This window comes from Mercurialis annua, linkage group LG2, assembly GCF_937616625.2.
Source record: "Mercurialis annua linkage group LG2, ddMerAnnu1.2, whole genome shotgun sequence".
Classification (NCBI taxonomy): domain Eukaryota; kingdom Viridiplantae; phylum Streptophyta; class Magnoliopsida; order Malpighiales; family Euphorbiaceae; genus Mercurialis; species Mercurialis annua.
Window position 1 is genome coordinate 55,669,451 of NC_065571.1, and position 19,430 is coordinate 55,688,880.

A 19,430-nucleotide genomic window follows, 5' to 3' on the forward strand; every position below is an offset into this window, starting at 1 on the left:
GGACTAGTGATAACGTAGCACATCTAGTAGGGGCGAAGCAACCTCGCCAGGAACGAACATCGCTAAGTCAAGCATTTTACCGACCTGGTAACAATTCCCGACCTTCTTGAAATCATAGAACGCATGACTTGGGGGGTCACCGGATCGATGGGAATTCAAACATCATCCGAGACAATCATGTCTGATAAGGTCGGACCAAGAATCGTACCCGAGCTCTGAAGTATGTCCAATTCATACCTAAGCCGAGCTCCGAGCTCCGGAGCCCGAAAGACTGGACCATCTGGTCCGAGCTCTGAGCTGCTCTCAGATACAGGAACCATGATAACTTGACTCCCAAGATATCCGGGCTCCGAGGTCCTGCCCGAGAGCGCTCACTCGTGTACCAGATCCTGGGACCACAGAAGATCTTCTGACAGGTACGTGAGGAATGTTCCCTCTGACACACCTAACAACCCGTGCCACCCGCAGGGATATTCTACCACGTCAGCATAACTGATTCTTGGGACCACTGGGCTCACAGCCTGCCAGCAAGGCAGGTTTGTCCTTAAACCCTAACTATAAATAGAGGGTTTAAGGACAAACCCTAGGTAATTTCTTTTTCTCTACTCTAAGCACTCTCTTTTCTCTTCTTCTTCTTCCTTTACCTCAAATCTTACTTGAGCGTCGGAGTGAACGTCCGGTGACCCCCACCGGAGTTCTTTCTGACCTCTGTCTGTTTGTGGTGTGCAGGTCGTTATAGCTCGGATTCTATTTTGGTGATTCATCACTTAGTATGAACAATATAGTTATTCAATAAAAATTTAGGGACAATCATAGCTGCGAATTAAAGTTTTAGGATGATAATGTGAAAGAAAAGAAAGGCTAGGGACTCAAAATGAAAATTATCCTAATTAATTCGACCAAAATAATAGGCTACACACTAAATTGATAGATTCAAAAAACTTCAAACACCATTAATGCAATTTTTACTTACTTAAAAATTAAAAGAATGAAAAATCCATCTCCCTCCCAATTTCAAAATTGACCCTTCAATTTACATTACCAACTGCCGCCGAAATCCAAAAAATTGCAGAGCAAGCTAAAGCACGAAAATGGCACAAGCCGCCAGACTCAATCTTCGAATGCAGAAGGAGCTAAAGCTTCTCCTCACCGATCCTCCACACGGCGCGTCCTTTCCCTTTCTCTCACCGGATCACGATCTGTCCTCCCTGTCAACCATCGATGCCCGTAAGTCCGTTTACATAATTACACCAATTTTAAAAATTAAACTTTAAAATTAGTTTCATTTTGCTCCGTTTTGTACAACAGAGATTCAAGGACCGGAAGGGACTGTGTATGCAAAGGGGATATTTAATGTTAAGATTCAAATACCAGATAGGTATTTGCTGATTTATTTATTTATTTGGGGATTCTAGCAATTTGATTGTATTGGAATGGAGTATTTTTAATTATTAATGTTTATTTTGAGGAGGTTTTTAGGTATCCATTTCAGCCTCCTAGTGTGACTTTTGCCACCCCGGTGTATCATCCTAACATCGATAATGGAGGTCGGATTTGCCTTGACGTTCTCAATCTTCCTCCAAAGGTAAAGCACCTTAAATTTATTAATGTTTTCCGTTTCGAAAACATGTCGTAACTTAACTTTTTGGATACAAAACTTCATTTTTAACATACGAAAGCTTAAAACAACACTAATTCGACAACGTGTCCTAGTCCAAGTGTCCTGTATCCGTATCCATGCTACAAATTGCAGCAATTGGATTTAGTTTTGGTTTTCATTGTCATATATCTTTTATGTTTAGTGTAGAATTTTCCCATCCGTTGGTTTCTATATTAACTTTTTAAGGTTCTAACTCTTTAGAATGCTGCACCTATGTATCCTTACATGTGAGTTGTATTTGTCAATTGCTGAACTGTTAGGTGAAAAATTCGGTAGCTGATAGCTTCTGAGACTTCACAAATTTTCCCTTGCTACAGGAGACTAGTTTAGAATGAACACAAAATTGTTGTTATCAATTGTGAACTTTGATTACTTTCATTTGTTTTATTTATATGTGTGAGCAGGGAGCATGGCAACCATCATTGAATATCTCAACTGTGTTAACAAGCATAGGATTGTTATTGAGTGAACCAAATCCTGATGATGGACTAATGTGTGAAGCGGTGAGTAGATATGTCACATACTGATGATGCTATACTGATTAATTACTTAATTATGAAGTTTTTAGTTTATGATCTGGTTGGCTGAATGTGCAGAGCAAGGAATACAAATACAACAGGCAGGTTTTTGACCAAAAAGCACAGGCTATGGTAGAAAAATATGCCAAGGCAGGACATAGTGATCACAGTTGCAGGACTCAAAGTGTTCAATCTAACGTAGATAAGGACGCAGAGGTATTGCTAGCTGGTTTTTCTTTTTGACATTTCCAAAATCTTATTCTTCATAAGGATACACTTACATTTCTGCAGGTGGAAGTTAAACATTTAGAAAGAGAATCAAGGCATGAACTCAATCATTTTGCTTCTAATGATAATAAACCATGTGGAATCAGTCGGAAGCTGTCGCTGGATCCTTCAAACTCAAAACTTAAAACAGCCAGCGATGATGGAGAGGCAGATAAAGTGCCAAATCCCCCACAAGTTTGTTCTGAAAAGATAGGAGTAAAAACTGAGAGAAATGAGGTAAGCAACGGTCCTATTAAAACCGAATTAAGAAATGAGAGGATACGTGCGAGTGGAAATGTGGGGAAGTTATCGTTGTTGCAGGGTGGCAGTCTTAATGAGCTGCAGCATCATCGCCACCACAATGCTAAACTAACACATGACAGCAAATTCACTAGCTCGGAAAAACTATATCAGGTTAGCCAGAAAGTACTTCCGGGATCTTTTGATGCTGGCCAAACCGGTGATGGGAATAACGATAACATGCTTGTGAGTAGTGCAGCACAGCCATTTCAGTCACATTCAAATTCTTCGCCAGGGGCCTCAGCCACGCCCTCATCTATCGGCCACATTGGATCAAAGACAAGTCAAGATCCTGTGCTCAAAACAGAAAATGGCTTAACTGATGCAGATCGGAGGAAGGTATGCCCAGTACGTAAGAAACTTTCTTTGGGCGTTAAAGGTTTTTCCGAGGGACAGGAAAATGTTATGCTAATGCACAACAGACCAATTTCAAATGCTGGAATTAGTTCGAAACTGTCTCTGGGTCCTCTAACTCAATTGCAGGGAGGCAATGGAGATAATGGCCAGTTGTCCAGTGAGCATCAGATCACCAAACTTACTACGGTAATTAAAGAATGTCGAGAAGAATCACCAGTGGCTGAGTCAGTAATAGTTCTAGATAGTGAAGACAGTGATGAGGAAAACAATGGGTCAATGAGGTTTAAACCGTCGCTAGTGCGTAAGCGCACTGTCAAGAGAAAAGCTCAAGCTATGTAATGTTTCTTCATTTTGTGTAACTGTGGCTCCTGATGCGATGGCGCATGGAAGTTTGGCTACAAACTAATAATATTCTAAAACCATATTCAAATTATGACTGCTACTGCATGAATTTGACTGGGACAGACCCAATATGTAATTCAAAACAATTGGCCGCATAGTAGCTGCCTTCTCTGACCCATTGTTTATCAATTGGCACACACAAAACGAGTAACAAAAGAAAATCAAGATAAAAACTGTATTTTCAGTCCGAGAAATAGCTTAAATATTGAGTATAAACTCACTGGAAATGAAAATGATAATAATTTTATAATTTAAAATCGAAAGATAGAGGCCCAGCCCATCCAGGCCCAATTTACAAAGATACATAATGGATATGAACCACCAGAAAAGCGGATAGAAATGCGGTTGTGGGAATGCGCAGATAGAGAGGCGGTTGGTGGTTTTGTATTCTCAGTTCTCTTTCAAGTCTCCTCTAAATCACTCAGCTGAATCAAATAGTAAGAAGAAAGGATAGGACTGTAATTATGGCATCCGCTTGCCTCTCAATAAACTCCACCTCAAAACCCTTACTGCTTCTTCCTCCTACTACATCCGCAGCCGCCGTTGCATCTTCTTCTTCATCGTCGTCGTTTTACTCATCTCCGAGCTGCAATGGTTGCCGCTGCTCTCTCCTTTCTTTCGCGCCGATGTTTGGCTCTGGACGCCTAATTTCTTTTGCTAGTAACGGTAATAAAAGGAGTTGCAGGCGACAAAAACAAGTGGTTTGTATGGCACCTGATGAGGAAAAATTAACTCGCCGGAATCCTCTCGATTTTCCTATTGTACGTGTCTCCTGCTCTCTCTTTTAGTTGCTTGCTCCTTAAATTTTAGCTTTATTAGTTTATGACTATTTATGGTGTGTGTGTTCTTAGTTTAGGAATATTTTTGTGTATTAGTAGTTATTGAATTTTGATTCTCATATCTGTTTATCTTCGTAATTAGAGTAATCGACTGATTTTAATGGTAATAATGAAGCTAAGTCACTGTGCTCAAGTTTTAGTGATTAAGAGTCGCCTGATATTGGAATTATACCACGAAATTATATCTAGAATGTATACGATTGCTTCCTCTGACCTAGAGGAAGCCTAACTTTACTTAATATGATATGATACAAACTCGAAAGTTTGGGTTGTTTGTGAATAATACTCTAGACAAACCTTTCTAGCTTACTATGCGGACGGATTTTCATTATGCTTATTTAGGAAGCAGTCTACCGGAGTTTTCTAGAAAGAAATTTCTTATTAAGCTATGAATCGCGGTTGACTGTTTTTTTTTTTTTTCCATCTTAGTCCTGAATTCTTACAGCAATTTTGTCTAAAATATTTCTACTGTCAAACTTTTATTAAATACCTCATTCCATGGTTTTAATAACAGTACTGGATCGGCTGTTTCAACCGGTTTGTTCGGTAACTGGAGGTCAGTGCAGTTCGATTTTTCTCTCAAAATTGATTTTTTAGTTCAACCGCTTTTTTTTTGTTTTGAGATGTTAGTTCAACCCCTTTCAAACGGAAAAAACAAGAAATGAAATACCATTAAAGTGGTTAAACCGTCCTGTTTATCATCAACAAAACTTATTTGTGGCGAACCCAAAAATAAAACATAACAGAATGCCTGTTTGATCTTAAAGCATTATAGCTTCTTTAAATAAGCAAAACACAACTGTCTTCGGACATCAAACCCACATCCAAGACATCAAACCCACATCCAATATTGAACTTGGAACTGAAACTGGTAATGGTGATGCTGAATATGGTGATGGTGGAGTGGAGATGCTGAATATGCTGTTGGGGAGACAATGTTAAAGAAACAACAAAATTATGCATTTTAAGTCTTCGATTTGAAGTTATCGTAGGATAAATGTGAAAATAATCACTGCATGTCAAAGAAGCTTGAATACAAACTGATATGATGTTGAGATCCACTGATAAATTAGGACCCAATCCAGAGATATTGCGGAAGCAGATTAGATGAGGAGTCGATAACATTTTTGCAGGTTAGGCTTTTTCAGTGCCACCAAGTGTTGTTCCATTTCCTTTTTTTTAGGGAACAATGGTATAGAACTGCTACTAGTGATTTGTGAAGATCATTGAAGCTTGAGTTGGTTTGATTAGCAAGAATTCTAAAAAAAATGGTTTAGAAGTAAGGTCATGATTCTTTCCTTTATCTTTTCAAGAGGAAAGGGGTTGCCGAAAGTAAAAGTCCTAAACTCAATAATTGTCTGATATAGTGATTACTGCAATGAAATGTTTAGCGAAAATTAGAGTTTATTTGTTGTATATCTTTCGATCTCTATGCTATTAGTATTTTTGTATTTGAACTTCAACTTTGTATTAGTGATATGTAAGTTGACTATAAATAACTTTATTTTTATTGAACTGATTTAACCGGTGGTTGAACCTGTTGGATTGGTTGAAGTTGAACCGCCTGGTCGATTTCTAAAACACTCCCGTGTTCTTTCTCTAGGCCTTTAGTTGGTAAATGATAGCTCTCTGAAAACAAACCAAATGTTTAGGATATGTTATGAAAGAAACAGAATGAAGTAACAATCAGAATTAGAGTGAACATTTTATATGTTTAAATTTTGAGAATCGACTGAAATACACCTAGTTTTTTAATGTTATGTTTTGTGATCCCATGGCAGGAGTGGGAAAGGCCAAAGCCTGGGCGCAGACCTGATATATTTCCACAGTTTAGCCCCATGAAGACACCAATACCACCCCCATTGCCATATGATCCTCCTGAAGAAGACGAGGAAGAAGACGAAGAAAAGAAGAAAGAGGAAGAGGAGGAAGATCCTGAGAAAGAAGAAGATCCAGATAAGCCAGACAAGCAGTAGTATTTTTGATCTGTAAGAGCCTCAAATTTCTTTGTTGCCCTTTACTTATCCATTATGTTCTTGATTAGTTATATCTAGTTACCAACGGTGGTTACAGAAAAGTGGATGAATGCATAATCATCATCCAGGGAGAGTTTTGTCATGGCTGGTATTCGAGATTGAGGATAAAGGATCTTGCGGGTCTCCTTTTAGGGCTTAGTAAATGATAGTGTGTGATGATAAGGAAATTTTCATCTCTTTTTGGTTGGAATTTGGATGGTAAGTTCTGAATTTGATTAGTAAATTCATTTTAAATATCCTAGTTTAAGTTGACTTGTGAAATGAAAATCGTAGTTTTTGCTATTTTTAATTGAGATGCTGTTTCGGTAAAAATTTTGAAATTTGATTGGGAGAAAGCTCAGCTCCCACATCGATCAGCAATCTCTTTGATGCATTGGTACTCATACCTAATTGCTAAACTTTCATCCGACAATATATGGAATGTTTCATATATTTTTTTCTTTTTTAACTTTTGTTTTTGAACATCATTTTTTCATCTAATTGCAAAGTAACATTTTGCTTCTTGGGGTATAGCTTTAGTAGTGCATCCATTATTGTGCTTGATTAGGATCCAGTTCTTGTTTTTCTTTCTGAAAAGCAATTACAAATCGAAAGGCCCTAAGCCCAAATAGATACAATAGTCAGGATGTGGATAGCCCAAATTCAATATACACATCAGAATGATGGTAATTTAGTTTGAAAATCATTTTTAAAACTGAAACATTTATTTCTTTTATTAGTTATAACTAAATTTTTAAATTTTTATAATTATTGCATCGATCCACCCTCGGTATTAAAATTGCATCACCGTAATGGATTTGGACTCATCCAACATCTACTTTTCTAGTATTAAAAATACTTCATCAGATAGTTGGAAACTGCATCTTGCCATTTGCCTATTGAAATTTCGTTGTCGGTAAGCATACCTGTAGAACTAGCATGCTGTGGAAGTATCCAAATTATATCCTATTTTAATTTTTTTTTTTTTGAAATTGTGTACAATATTTTAAATTTTAATCTTATTTTTTGTATTCTTTATCAATTATAATTAATTTTTAAATTGTTGACACTAATTTTTGAATTGATACATGATAGAAGACGCAATTGAACACAAAAGATACACAAAAATTGAATTTAACTTTAATTCAAACTTTTTAATCCACACGTGTCAAAATTTAAATTAAATTTGCTATGTGCTTCATTCTCTGAGTTAAAATGTAGATGTAAAAAAGTAGAAGAATGAAAAGACAAACTGACATGCAGTGAGGTTTAGTTGCATATGAATAATAATATGAAGACCCGTGTATGCCTACAGTTGAAGAGAATTAGTTAGCTTGCACCCAAAAAACAGCTGGTTAGTGGTTAGCTCATGTCCACACCTGTATTATGGTGGAGGTGGTTGGTTTGGTTTGGTTTGGTCTGTTTCAAAAGACAAGCTTACTGGCTACTGCCTGCTCATTTTAATTTCATTCCAACAAACTCTATTTCCTAATCAAAATGATACGACAAACTCTGAAGATGTGGACCGATATTTTTTCTTTCATATTTATTGGTCTCTAAGTGCTTGCTTTTTTCACTTAAAACCAAGTTCACCAATTCTTTTGACAAATCAAGGATAAGCATTAGATTAGACTCTTAATTAAACAAAGACTCAAGATGATGATGCTGACAAAGAAGGGCACATCTGCACATGCCTCTCTTTCCTTTTTTTGTCCTAAGCATAAACATAAACTTTACTAGCTATTTTACATTTTATTAATAGGCTTTCTAGAATTACTTTATTTTTAGCCTCTTTTATTAATTTCAACATTGGATACAAGTGATAGCAACTCATCTAATAGTGAAAAGTGAACAAAATAAGCATTGTATTTTCAAAAAATAACCATAGACAATCTCTTATTAATATAATAATCAACACTTCTATCTATGGAGTTAAGGCTAAAAACTGTCAAGTTCGAACTCGATTCAATAATTAACTTGAGTAGCTTGAATTCGAGCTCGACCCGATATAAATCAAGTCAATTTAAATACTTTTCGAATCATTTTCGAGTGGCTTGCGAATTGACTCTACTTGATTACGCCCCTAGCCCAGATTTGATGTGGTACTGTCTCTAACCATAATATGTCCCTATAATTACTACTTATTGCCAACATCTACCTTAAGATGGTACAAATGCCTAAATGTATGGGTTTTTGTTTCCCATAGTTGTAGCTCTTTTTACCGTTTCCTCTTGACATTAAATTGGCTTAAATTAGGCCACATAATTCACAATTGGAAAATGTTATTTAACCACAAAAAATAATCCACTTTCTTGTACCGCCTGCGTGACAGTTTTTATTTGCTCAATTTCTTCTCGATATGTCTCGAATTCCTTTTTTAAATATAGCCACTAGTTTGTTGACACGTCAGGTGATACAATAAGTTGGATTAACTTTGAAGGGTTAAATAGTACACATAATTCACAATTGGAAATTAAACAAAATTTAACTATTGTAGTAATATGTTTGTAAAATTGCACTGATAATGCAAGTATTAGTACACAAGTCTTATGCAATGAATTATACCACTGAAAATCAAATTTGAATATCAATTAATTAGTGGATTGACTATTTTTGAACCCACTCACATTGTGGGGTTATCATGCTAAACTTTAAATTAAAGAGAAGTATTCTTAATAATCATCTCTTTCTTTGAAATGCATAAAATAATTAATATGCACCAAAATTTTCATTATGATTTTGATGCATCAACAGCTTATCCACTTTAAATTCCTAAAGTGCCCTTTTAAAAAAATTGTCAGTAAAGAAACAAAAATCAATTTCGTAATAAATTACCGTTATGAGTAGTGAGGTAGTGCGGTCCAGCTCAAAAACAAAAAAACTCCTTCAAATCCACAACCATCATCCACCGTCCACTAGCTGACCCCACAACCCAATATTTACAGATTTAATCTGACGATCAGGATCAACCGAGCTCATCTAATCCCGCCGTATACCATGCAAAAATAATGTCCCGAGTTTCACGGGTTTCCAAAATTACCCCTGTTTAGCATAACGTTAAAATAACTAAAGAATCATATAAATACGAAACTGGGGTCAATTTCGTCATCATTAAAAACATTGAGTTTAGTCATTTAAAAATTGCCTAAAAAGTACACACAATTAGTCCATTTTCTTTCTTCCACTTAAGCACTTCCCTGCACTTGACAAAATCCTCTGTAAATTGTACTCTGTTAATGGCTGATTTTGCGTGTTTTTAGCTCGTTTTTCAAATTATAATTTGCTGAAAGAAAACGACAGTTATTCAGTTGTAGTTTTGAAGACAAAGATGCTGGACGGGATTCTTGGCAGAGGATTTACATCAAAATGGTAAAGAATTAAGAACACTGTTTTTTAAATGTTGTGTGTTTTTGTTTGTTTTTTAGGGATTTTGATTGATTTTTTTGTGTTTTGATGCAGTAAATCGTTGATTAAAACGACGAAGAGTCGGATCGACGTTTTGAGGAGAAAGAGAAATGCTACTTTGAAGTTTTTGAAGAAAGATATAGCTGATCTGCTAGCTAATGGACTCGACATTAATGCTTATGGCAGAGTATTTTTTCTTTCTTTCTGATTTATCTTATTCTTTAGTGATTTTGAAAGATATCGTTAACTGTGTCGTTTTGTATTCATTGGAACAGGCGGACGGACTATTAGCTGAATTGACACTGTCGTCTTGCTATGAGTTTGTTGAGAAATCTGGTGATTTTGTGTTGAAGCATCTCTCTGTTATGCAGAAGATGAGGTAATTACTTATTAATTGCTTAATTTGTTTTTAATTTTATTTTATACTATTAGATTTCTTTAAATTGAAAACTGCACGATTATATTCATGTTCGAGAAAAGAAAGTTAAGTACGTCGGTAGAGTTTAGTAAATCGATAACGGATGGCGGACTATTGTTGATAGATTTAGGTATCATGATATGCAAGTATAGTTTTAGTTGTTGAGGATTTTAGGGAAGATATGTTTATTAATTGGTACTAGCTGCATTTAGTACTAAATCTGATTGGTTTGTTTTTAAGAGATTATCATTTTGAACATTTTTTGTGATTATTTATCTCTTAATTGAACTGTTATGATCATAGGCACTGCCCTGAGGACTGTAGGGAGGCTGTGTCGTCCTTAATGTTTGCGGCTGCGAGGTTTTCTGATTTACCAGAGTTGCGTGACCTTAGGGATGTGTTTTATGAGAGATATGGGAGCTCTGTGGAGCTGTTTGCGAATCAAGAGGTACTTATTGGTTGATGATAAATACACTCTTAGTGGAGATTATTTTCCTTAATTGCTTCTTTATTACTTATTCTTTGAACTTTGTCCATCAATAGTTTGTTGAGAATTTATCTTCAAAGCCATCTACAACAGAGAAGAAAGTTAAACTAATGCGTGATATAGCATCAGAGTTTGGAATTGCATGGGACTCCAGGGCTTTTGAACAGAGGACAAGTAAAGATACTAAAACCCCTGCCTCTGCACAGGTTTGTCCCTCTATTTCTTTCTGTTTTATTCAGGGTTTAGGACTTTCAGTATCCACTCCATGGATATGAAGGGTTTGTTTTCCGGAGGATACTGGATTCTTTTTATCTGTGAAAAGTCCTCGTTTTACCCCTTGCTTTCTTTTGGCATTACACTGTAGACTCATTTTCCCCCTTGCTGTCTTCTGGCATTGCACTTTAGACTCATTTTCCCCCTTGCTGTCTTTTGACGAAACTTAACATGGCAATTATTTTGCAGAATCACCCTCAAGTCCATGGTTCTCCACATGCTCATCATGATAAGTACAAGATAATCAATGGCAATGGCAATGGCAACATTCCAAAAGTTACAAATGGTGTTTTGCCTAAAGAAAGGCCTGAGCATGCTAATAATGGGTATAGATTGCTCAATGAAAAAGAAAGCAATGTCTCAAGAAGAGATGGTTTTGATTCTAAATACAGATATGAAGTCCCTGGAAATGGATACAAACCAGTGAACATAAAGGGAGAACCCATTCTGAACAAGGACACACATGATAGTTTGCATAAAGGAAGGCATGAAGTTGCAATAGAGAAGCATGAACCATGGAAGGAGGATACTCCCTTGGAAACTCTTAGAAATGGGCTCAATTTTCAATCAGGATATGGAGTTCCCATTAATAAATACAAGTCGTCTGGTGTTAGGGAAGAATCCATTCCGAAAAGAGACACCAATAATAGTTTGTTTGAAGGAAGGCAAGAAATTGCGGTGGACAAGAATGCACCATGGAAGGAAGATACATCACTGAAAACTGTTAGATTAGGCAGTTCATCTCAGAGGCATAGAATAGAAAGTGTTGACCGTGGATCCCATCTGCGCGATGGTAGGGGGAATACTGTACCTAAAACAGATGACCTGGAATCTTCAAGTCACGGGAAGGTAGAAATCGCTTCTAGTTTTGCAGGATTAAGTTCAAAGGGTGATGGAAGAGATTCGGCTGTGGGTAATCATTACGATGACCAGTACAATGCTACAAATTCAGCAAGAGAAGTCCAGGAGGAAGCACATAAGTTGAATTCCTACTATAACAATGTCATCCCTCCTCCTTATACTAAACCTAATTCTAGATTGAAGGATCCGCTAAGGGACAACAGAGCTGATGCTGGTATCAAGTCAGAGAAAATCATACAAGAAGTATATCATCTCGATCATGAGAGGCATAATACTGTTGGATCCATGAGAGCAAATTGTCATGAGCATGAGAATGATTTTAAGCATAAGGATGATGGAATTAATACTGTGATTCCAAAGCCAAGATCTTCAAGGCGAAGGCATGCGAAATCACATAGCAGCCGCAATGATGTCGGAAATCTTGAAGACCTAGGAGGAACTGTCAAAAGAAGATCAAGGAGCAAAAGAAGGGATGACTCAAGACGAGGTCTCCAAGTCTTGCTTGACGACGATCACCATCGGAATGATGAAGAGGAAAGGATGATTGATAACCTTTTAATGCACTATAGCAGTAAACCAACATCCTTCGAACCTGAAAATCTCAGAAGAAAACCCAGAAGTCGCCATGTACAGCATGAAGGCATTGAGCACAAGTCCTCTCGGAACATCAGCCAAGATAAACATGAAGAGGTCTCGGAAATGCTCCCGCCGCCCCGATCAATATCCCTCCCACGTGAACAAACAACTCAATCTGAAGCAACAAAAGTGTTCGCTCGTGCTGCTTCCTTTCAACCCGAGAGGTCAACCCCAGCTAAACACGTGCATCCCAAGTTACCTGATTATGACGATTTGGCTGCTCGGTTTGCCGCCTTCAAAGGAAGGTAAATCCAGCCAAAATCAGCATGCATCTTATTAATCACCACAGTGCACTCACTTTTATGTCATAAATGGCTGAAGTACATGTTTTGGCCCCGCAATCAAATGCAATTCAACAGTAAATATGAACATATAGCCTGTGTTGTTGGCATTAATACACTGTAGACTCAATTTCGAACCCGTAGATTCTAAAATTTGTAACGTGGATATTAGATGTTAACGTTCATACTTGTCTGTTGATTTGATACAACTTGAGTTGAGATAAAAGATTTGATTATACTATACTAGACTCCGGTACGCCTTTATAATACTACCTTTCAGCTATTTTCTCTGTTCTTGATTGTTTTGTTACTTTGTTTCATTAATAAAGTAATCTATAAATCCTTGTGTGTTTAACTGTTTACAGCTAAAGAGGAAAAGTTGATGCTTTTGACCTGACTGGCTTTGCAGTAAGTAATTCTCACCTTTTCTTTTTATAACCAGAGACGAGGGGTATATACTATTCAGGTTTAACCAAATTAACTGACCGACCGAACCAACATTTTGATTTAGTTTGTTTCCGGTTAATTCGTTTCAGAACAATTTTGAAAGTTTTGGTTCATTCGGTTCAGTTCGGTATGAAATTTCTAAATTACTCGAACCGGCCAAATTTATTGAATTATAATTTATATCTATACATGATTTTACTTTTATAACTCTTTTACAAGTTTAAGGTATGTGTTAAATTTTTATAAGACCTAAATATCAATTTGTTTATTTGGTTAACTAAAATAACTGACTGAACCGAATAATTATTTCGATTCAATTACAATGCGGTTGTATATATGCTTTTACAGTTATGAAAAGTTGGAGAAATTTGATTAAAGTTTAGTGACCGAACCGACCGATACACACCCGTACCATGAAACTGATGGTAATAATGATGATGTGGAGAAATGACAGAAATGACCTCGAATGTCAGTTACCCCATTAGGTCAGAACAAAAAAGCCTTTTACCTTCCCCATACCCAGTACTCAAAGATTCTGTTTCCATATCCTATCTTTATCAAAGGTTAAAAAACTCTTTCCCGCCAAAACAATAACTTACCCTCTTTTTTCACTATATGACCCTTCTTTTTTACTGTCCCTCACACTAGTAGACACTGAAACAGAGTAGAGAGAGAAACAAAGAGAGCTTAGAGAGAGATGAAGGGTGCATCTAAAGTGATAATGGGAGCTACACTAGTAATGGTGGTCAGCCTTGCCATAGTGCTGGGCTTGGTGCTGGTGCTATTAGCAGAGCTTTACTGTACTCTCTTACTTCGCCGCCGCAGGCTCCGTGTCACCTCCTCTGATCCTACTACCACCACGGTTATCCCAGCGTCTCCGCTCACCAACATTTCCTCACCAGAGACCTTGCAATCTCAAAATAATTTGGGTTCTCCTCGAAGCTACTATGCGCCGGGGGTTCTTCAGGCTCCAAGAAGCCTATTCTTCCCTGCAGTTTCTCAAAAAGAAAACAAGTCGCTAGATGTCCATACACAAGAAGAATCAAACACTTCATCCTGTCCAATTCGAGAAATCGCGATTCAGATTAGCAGTTCCGATGCTAATAATGAGCGCAAATCCTGCATTGGTCATGCAGAGTCTTTAGTTTACATATCAAACCCTGTCTATGACAATGATGCAAACAGGGTAAGCAGAGTGGAGACTCCATTTGAAACACCTGATTCGTCGCCGTCGCGATTGGAAAGAGGCAGATCATCTTCATCATCTTGTTCAGAATCAATACCGGCGGTCACTCCTCCATTGAGTCCAATGAAAAAGCTACCGGCAGAGGCGTGTTCTGTTTCTTTAAGAGACGTGAGGTCTTTAGGTACTTCAGGAAGTGACTCTGTGAGTAACAATGGCGTATCATCATCATCATCCTCAGGATCTCCATGCACATCTCCTTCTTGGTGACTCTGTTTCTCTTGTATTTTACATTGCAGAACTTTTTTTTAATTCAATTGTATTGGTGTTTTTGGAAATTAGTTTGGCATTTCTATCTAGCATTGTGGAATTTAGTTTAATTTAGATGTGTCATGTGAAGTTTAGGAGGAAAAAATATTAATAAAATGTTAAAAAATACTATAAAAACTCAGTTTTTGAGGGACCTCAAAAGGTGATACTAATGCATTAAAAAGAAACTGTAAACTGCGAGGCATTTGTCCACTTTAGATTAAGACAACTCTTGTTGTTTTCTATAAGGTTCAAGAGGACAAGAAGCTTCAGTTTCTGTAGCGTCTGAAATTTGCTTAACTTTAACTATTTTTCTGTATTGGTTAGTGATGTGGGTATTTTCCATTACTTCACAAAAAACAAATTAAGGTTAGATAAAAGAATTGATAGAATTAGTTATATAATAATAGCATTGGTAGTTTGATTTGATACAACAAAGTTTGAATGATTGAACTGCTGCTGCACATTTCTATTTTTCTTAATTATTTAACAATTAGTGTATTAAGAACCGAATCGGACATATTGGTTCAACTGACTCGGCAGAAAACTGGAGATCAGTCTGTTTTGATTTGTTTATAAAAATTAAAATAGGGTTCAACCTATTTGAACCGGAAAATATAAAAAAAATTAGAATCATTGAACCAGCTAAACTGTAAAAAGCATTTCATTATTAGACAAAGCGTCAACTTCTAATAAAGGCCAAAAACGTGTTCTTTTTTCTCATATTATCTTGATGTCGTGTAAGATTACTACACAGTTAACGGTATTCAATGCAACAGGTGTGTCTCATCAATAAACCACATTTATCATATAATTAGAAAGATATGGATATCCTATTTTAAACATTTGTTTGATTGTTTGAATAAAATTTATCAATACATAATATGATTGTTCAATATTAATATGATACATTTGTTGCATCGAATAATTTTTTAATTACTATTTACTTGTATAAAAACCATACGATTCGATAGTAGAGAAGGGGCTAAGGGGCGAGTGCTCATCCAGCCCTATAATAGTTCCGCCTGTGCCCGCGATGAGCGCGTCATCAGCATTAGGAGCAACAGAACATACTCATGCCACTTCGATCCGGTTGTTCGTTATGCAGTTTCATTCCAGTTGGACGCGAAGGGGCAGCTTTCGCCAATTTATCAGCTGCAACAACACTGCTTTATTTAGTTTCCGAAACGAATCTACATTACGTTGTAGCATGTTTTCGAGTGGTAATCAATTACCTATTTCATAAAAGAGCTGGTTCACATTCTGTGCTGTTTTTGCAGACGTTTCAACAAAAACCAGGCCATTATTTTCCGCATATTGCTCACCTTCCTGCAACATTTAGTAGACTTTTTTTTTAAAATCAACCATCTTCTTTAGCCAATTAAAACTAGGCTTAATCAAGAAAAAAACCTCCACCTTTCGGCCCTTTTTTCAGTTATACTCCGACGTTGTAATTTTGTTCAATTCATCCAAAATTCACACTTTTGGTTTCCATTTCCACCTTAAATAAAATTGGACTCTTTTTCATTCGGAAAAAATTCATAAAAACCCTTATAAAATAGGGCTGTGCACGGATCCTAAATATCTCCAAAACTGAACCGAAAACCGGACAGAAAATATCCAGAACCGAAATATATTCGTTGACCATTGACTTTTCCCGAACCGAACCGCACCGAAAATTTTATTGGTACGGTTCTGAATCTTTTATAAATAACCGTACCGAAAATTGAACCGAAACGAACCGTATCGAACCGAAGTACCAAATTTATATCCGAAGAACCAAAATTATATATATCCACTTTTAATTTGATTATTATATTCATATTAATTTTGAATTACTAAACATTAAAATTGTTTATAAAATTATATGAATTTGTTAAATATTTAATAATTATTAAAAATATTTTATAAAAATTGATATGAACAATTTACATATTCATTATTTTCTATTATTGACCAAATTACATAGTTTTAACAAAAATAATATAGTTTAGACTTGAGAATAGATAAAAGTACCCTTATCAAATCATCAAAAATTTAATATTAATCGAACAATAATATATATGTTGGGCTCTTTTATTTTGCTGCTGATTATTTATTTATGATAGTTGAAAATATAAAAAAAATGTATGAGTAGCTAGTAAAGATCATATTTCAAATAACACAATATTCGTGGTTCTAGTGATATCCGTACCGGACTGTACTGAACCATTAACCGAATATTCATATCGAACTGTACCGAAAAATAAAATCTCCGAACCGATTATTGGTACGGATCCGAAGATTTGATTTTCAATATTCCCGACTTTTGGTTTGATTCTGGAGATTTGTCAATCTCCGGATTCTTCCGAACCATGCTCACCCCTATTATAAAATATATGTTTGAACTATTTTCGATAGAAAAAGTTAAAAATGAATGACTTATTTCAATTTTTTTCAAATGGAGAAGAGATCAATTTAGTATTTGAAGTGCATTGAAATCTAGATGTGCGAATTTGGGTGAATTGGATAAAATTTCAATGTCGAAGTGCAACTGAAAAGGGACTAAAAGTTTAAGGGTTTTTTTGTGATTAAGCCATTTAATTGGGTTAAGCCTTTAATAAATTATAAAAATAGTCAAATTTGGATTTTGATATACCTCACTTGCCACTTTTCTCTTCTCTTCCAAATCAGCTTTGTTGGCCGCCAAGAAAATAATTAAATTTGGATTAGCTTGCGTTTGCAATTCTAGAACCCATTTTTTTGCTTTTGCAAATGATTCCTACACCACAAAAATACATTTACTCTGCTTACTTAGAGTTGATAATTTTGACAGTTTTGGTGGACAATCATGTAAAGTGCTTCGCTAGAGTTCTGGTATAGGTATGCGATATATAATTTCAGCGTAACAATTTTTAAAAAATACCACGATTTTAAAATCGTGCCGATTAGTCTCATCATCTTTTCAATTTTTGCCAAATATACTCATGACCGTTTTGAGTTAATATGACGCAATATTATTCGTCTACACGTACAAAATTTATTCTACATGGCATATCAACCTCACGTCATGTCTATTTCAAATGAGTCTGGATATGTATTATTTGACAACAAAATGAAAAATGATCTATCAAACTGGTAAGATTTAAAAATCGTGATATATTTAGCAAATTAAAAATGTTAAAATTATGGATAGACAAATTCATTTTGCCTATTTTTTTTAATGCTGCATAACTTAAATAAGCAATAATAAATGAAAAAAGACTAATGAAAGTGTACCAAGCTTGTTATATCATACACCACAACAGCCGCAGCAGCGCCCCGGTAGTACATGGGAGCCAAACTGTGGTATCGCTCCTGTCCTGCCGTGTCCCATATATCAAACTTTATAGTCGCCTCATTCACCGATAAAACCTGACTGAAAAACGCCGCTCCGATCGTCGACTCCTATTCATTCCAATCTACTTATAAATAACCTATACCAAATAATTAATAATCATGAAATGGTACATAATAAGGACCAAAATGAACCTGATAATCGTAAAATTGGCCTTTGACAAATCTCAAAACTAGACTTGTTTTTCCAGTCCCCATGTCCCCAAGAACCACCTGAAATAAAAATTAATATTGCCGTAATATTTTCTTAAATGATCACAAATAAACAAGGGAAAATATATAGCTACCAGCTTGGCTTGTATATTTCTGCTGCTTGTTCTTGATGGTACCATTATATTTGCACAAAAATATATTATTGGCTTTGATTTATCAGCTCAAAATATACTCAACTTAACCAAATTAGGGTAAAAGACTGTGATTTCTTGGATAAAAAGGTATTGAAAACATAAGGAAATGCTATTGGCAGAGCTGTAAATGTTGTGACATTAGGGCATGTATAGTTTGGAAGAAGTAAAATGTAAGCTGCAAATAGTGTTTTATTTTTTCAAAACCTGACTGGTAGTTTGTTAGTTGACTGGTAAGTTCCGTTAGTTTTAGGTTTAAGTTGTCTGTTCTATTGTCGTTTTGGTTTCTTACCATTTTATGCTTCCTTGCATTATATTTTGACAGGTTTCGGTATCAAAATTGAATTATAAAAAACGTTGGTACTCTTCATTATAAATTTATTTTAAAAAAATTAAATAATTTCACAGCAGTAAAAATTAATTTGAGACATATTATTTGCAGCGAGTGTACACATTATCGGGGTTTGATTTTTGAAGGCCGTTGCCAGGATTTTATTAATGCGGTTAATTCTTTCTCTACTAACGGCAGAGATGTTGAGTAATTCTACAAATAATTTTGTATTAATTCTTTATTTTTAAAGAAATAGATTCCAGTTCGTTAAATGAGATTGTATTAATTTAGATGACGGCTAAATCACCATTTATTTTATATTGGCAATTTTATTAAATAGTCATTTAATCTTATATCAAAGCTCTATTCTTCTAGATTATCCTTTAACAAAAAGGAATTTAACAAATGATCACATCGCCACCTCAACTTAGCACAAAATATCAAATCAGTCAAGCAGCTTTTCGCAGGAACAGATTCAGAACTTATATTTTCGCAAGTGAGCTACTGCCGTAGAAAAAATGGAAAAAAAAATGATCCCTAATATTTTTTTAAATCTTAATAATTCTTAGTTTTAAATTTTTAATTATATCTTTTAAGTTTTAAAACTTTAATAATTTATTTAGTCTATAACAAGAATTGATGAACTTTTTTTTCTTCTTCTTCTTTCTTTCCTCTTTCTTTCGTTCTTCTTCTTCCTTCCAATCACCGTCCGTCGCCGTCAC

General features: G+C 35.7%; 5 protein-coding genes across 6 annotated transcripts; 4 read left to right on the forward strand and 1 right to left on the reverse strand.

Moving 5' to 3' along the window:
- The first annotated feature begins 979 nt into the window (after positions 1 to 979).
- On the forward strand, positions 980 to 3,535 carry LOC126667948 (uncharacterized). The gene is made up of 6 exons (XM_050361103.2): positions 980 to 1,227; positions 1,309 to 1,378; positions 1,480 to 1,585; positions 2,065 to 2,163; positions 2,257 to 2,394; positions 2,470 to 3,535. The coding sequence occupies exons 1-6, from the start codon at positions 1,092 to 1,094 to the stop codon at positions 3,439 to 3,441; spliced, it is 1,521 nt and encodes a 506-aa protein (XP_050217060.1). The 5' UTR covers positions 980 to 1,091; the 3' UTR covers positions 3,442 to 3,535.
- A 295-nt stretch (positions 3,536 to 3,830) lies between these two features.
- On the forward strand, positions 3,831 to 6,668 carry LOC126667953 (uncharacterized). The gene is made up of 2 exons (XM_050361109.2): positions 3,831 to 4,265; positions 6,125 to 6,668. Exons 1-2 carry the CDS (start codon positions 3,969 to 3,971, stop codon positions 6,317 to 6,319), a joined length of 492 nt encoding a protein of 163 aa, XP_050217066.1. The 5' UTR covers positions 3,831 to 3,968; the 3' UTR covers positions 6,320 to 6,668.
- A 2,831-nt stretch (positions 6,669 to 9,499) lies between these two features.
- LOC126667947 (uncharacterized) lies at positions 9,500 to 13,562 on the forward strand. 2 transcript variants are annotated; one of them, XM_050361101.2, is made up of 8 exons: positions 9,500 to 9,727; positions 9,818 to 9,950; positions 10,039 to 10,142; positions 10,485 to 10,629; positions 10,725 to 10,874; positions 11,131 to 12,683; positions 13,085 to 13,127; positions 13,515 to 13,562. In XM_050361101.2, exons 1-7 carry the CDS (start codon positions 9,687 to 9,689, stop codon positions 13,086 to 13,088), a joined length of 2,130 nt encoding a protein of 709 aa, XP_050217058.1. In that variant the 5' UTR covers positions 9,500 to 9,686; the 3' UTR covers positions 13,089 to 13,127; positions 13,515 to 13,562. The 2 variants fall into 2 exon arrangements, with proteins under 2 accessions (XP_050217058.1, XP_050217059.1); XM_050361102.2 differs by lacking the exons at positions 13,085 to 13,127; positions 13,515 to 13,562 and having other exon boundaries at positions 11,131 to 12,960.
- Positions 13,563 to 13,863: 301 nt separating this feature from the next.
- On the forward strand, positions 13,864 to 14,708 carry LOC126667950 (uncharacterized). Its single transcript, XM_050361106.2, has one exon. It carries the CDS (start codon positions 13,864 to 13,866, stop codon positions 14,617 to 14,619), a length of 756 nt encoding a protein of 251 aa, XP_050217063.1. The 3' UTR covers positions 14,620 to 14,708.
- Positions 14,709 to 15,520: 812 nt separating this feature from the next.
- LOC126667952 (ras-related protein Rab5-like) lies at positions 15,521 to 18,608 on the reverse strand. The gene is made up of 6 exons (XM_050361108.2): positions 18,321 to 18,608; positions 18,169 to 18,246; positions 17,917 to 18,084; positions 17,297 to 17,419; positions 15,894 to 15,987; positions 15,521 to 15,813 (listed from the first exon to the last, which is right to left on the reverse strand). Exons 1-6 carry the CDS (start codon positions 18,363 to 18,365, stop codon positions 15,713 to 15,715), a joined length of 609 nt encoding a protein of 202 aa, XP_050217065.1. The 5' UTR covers positions 18,366 to 18,608; the 3' UTR covers positions 15,521 to 15,712.
- Between the last annotated feature and the right edge of the window lie 822 nt (positions 18,609 to 19,430).

Coding starts and splice junctions, on each gene's coding strand:
- LOC126667948 (XM_050361103.2), top strand. CDS start 1,092: ATGGCACAAGCCGCCAGACTCAATCTTCGAATGCAGAAGGAGCTAAAG. Junction 1,228..1,308: donor CCTGTCAACCATCGATGCCC/GTAAGTCCGTTT, acceptor TTTGTACAACAG/AGATTCAAGGACCGGAAGGG. Junction 2,164..2,256: donor ATGGACTAATGTGTGAAGCG/GTGAGTAGATAT, acceptor CTGAATGTGCAG/AGCAAGGAATACAAATACAA.
- LOC126667953 (XM_050361109.2), top strand. CDS start 3,969: ATGGCATCCGCTTGCCTCTCAATAAACTCCACCTCAAAACCCTTACTG. Junction 4,266..6,124: donor ATCCTCTCGATTTTCCTATT/GTACGTGTCTCC, acceptor ATCCCATGGCAG/GAGTGGGAAAGGCCAAAGCC.
- LOC126667947 (XM_050361101.2), top strand. CDS start 9,687: ATGCTGGACGGGATTCTTGGCAGAGGATTTACATCAAAATG. Junction 9,951..10,038: donor ACATTAATGCTTATGGCAGA/GTATTTTTTCTT, acceptor TCATTGGAACAG/GCGGACGGACTATTAGCTGA. Junction 10,875..11,130: donor AAACCCCTGCCTCTGCACAG/GTTTGTCCCTCT, acceptor ATTATTTTGCAG/AATCACCCTCAAGTCCATGG.
- LOC126667950 (XM_050361106.2), top strand. CDS start 13,864: ATGAAGGGTGCATCTAAAGTGATAATGGGAGCTACACTAGTAATGGTG.
- LOC126667952 (XM_050361108.2), bottom strand. CDS start 18,365: ATGGTACCATCAAGAACAAGCAGCAGAAATATACAAGCCAAGCTG. Junction 18,085..18,168: donor GCCAATTTTACGATTATCAG/GTTCATTTTGGT, acceptor TGGAATGAATAG/GAGTCGACGATCGGAGCGGC. Junction 15,988..17,296: donor AGAGAAAAGTGGCAAGTGAG/GTATATCAAAAT, acceptor TAAATGTTGCAG/GAAGGTGAGCAATATGCGGA.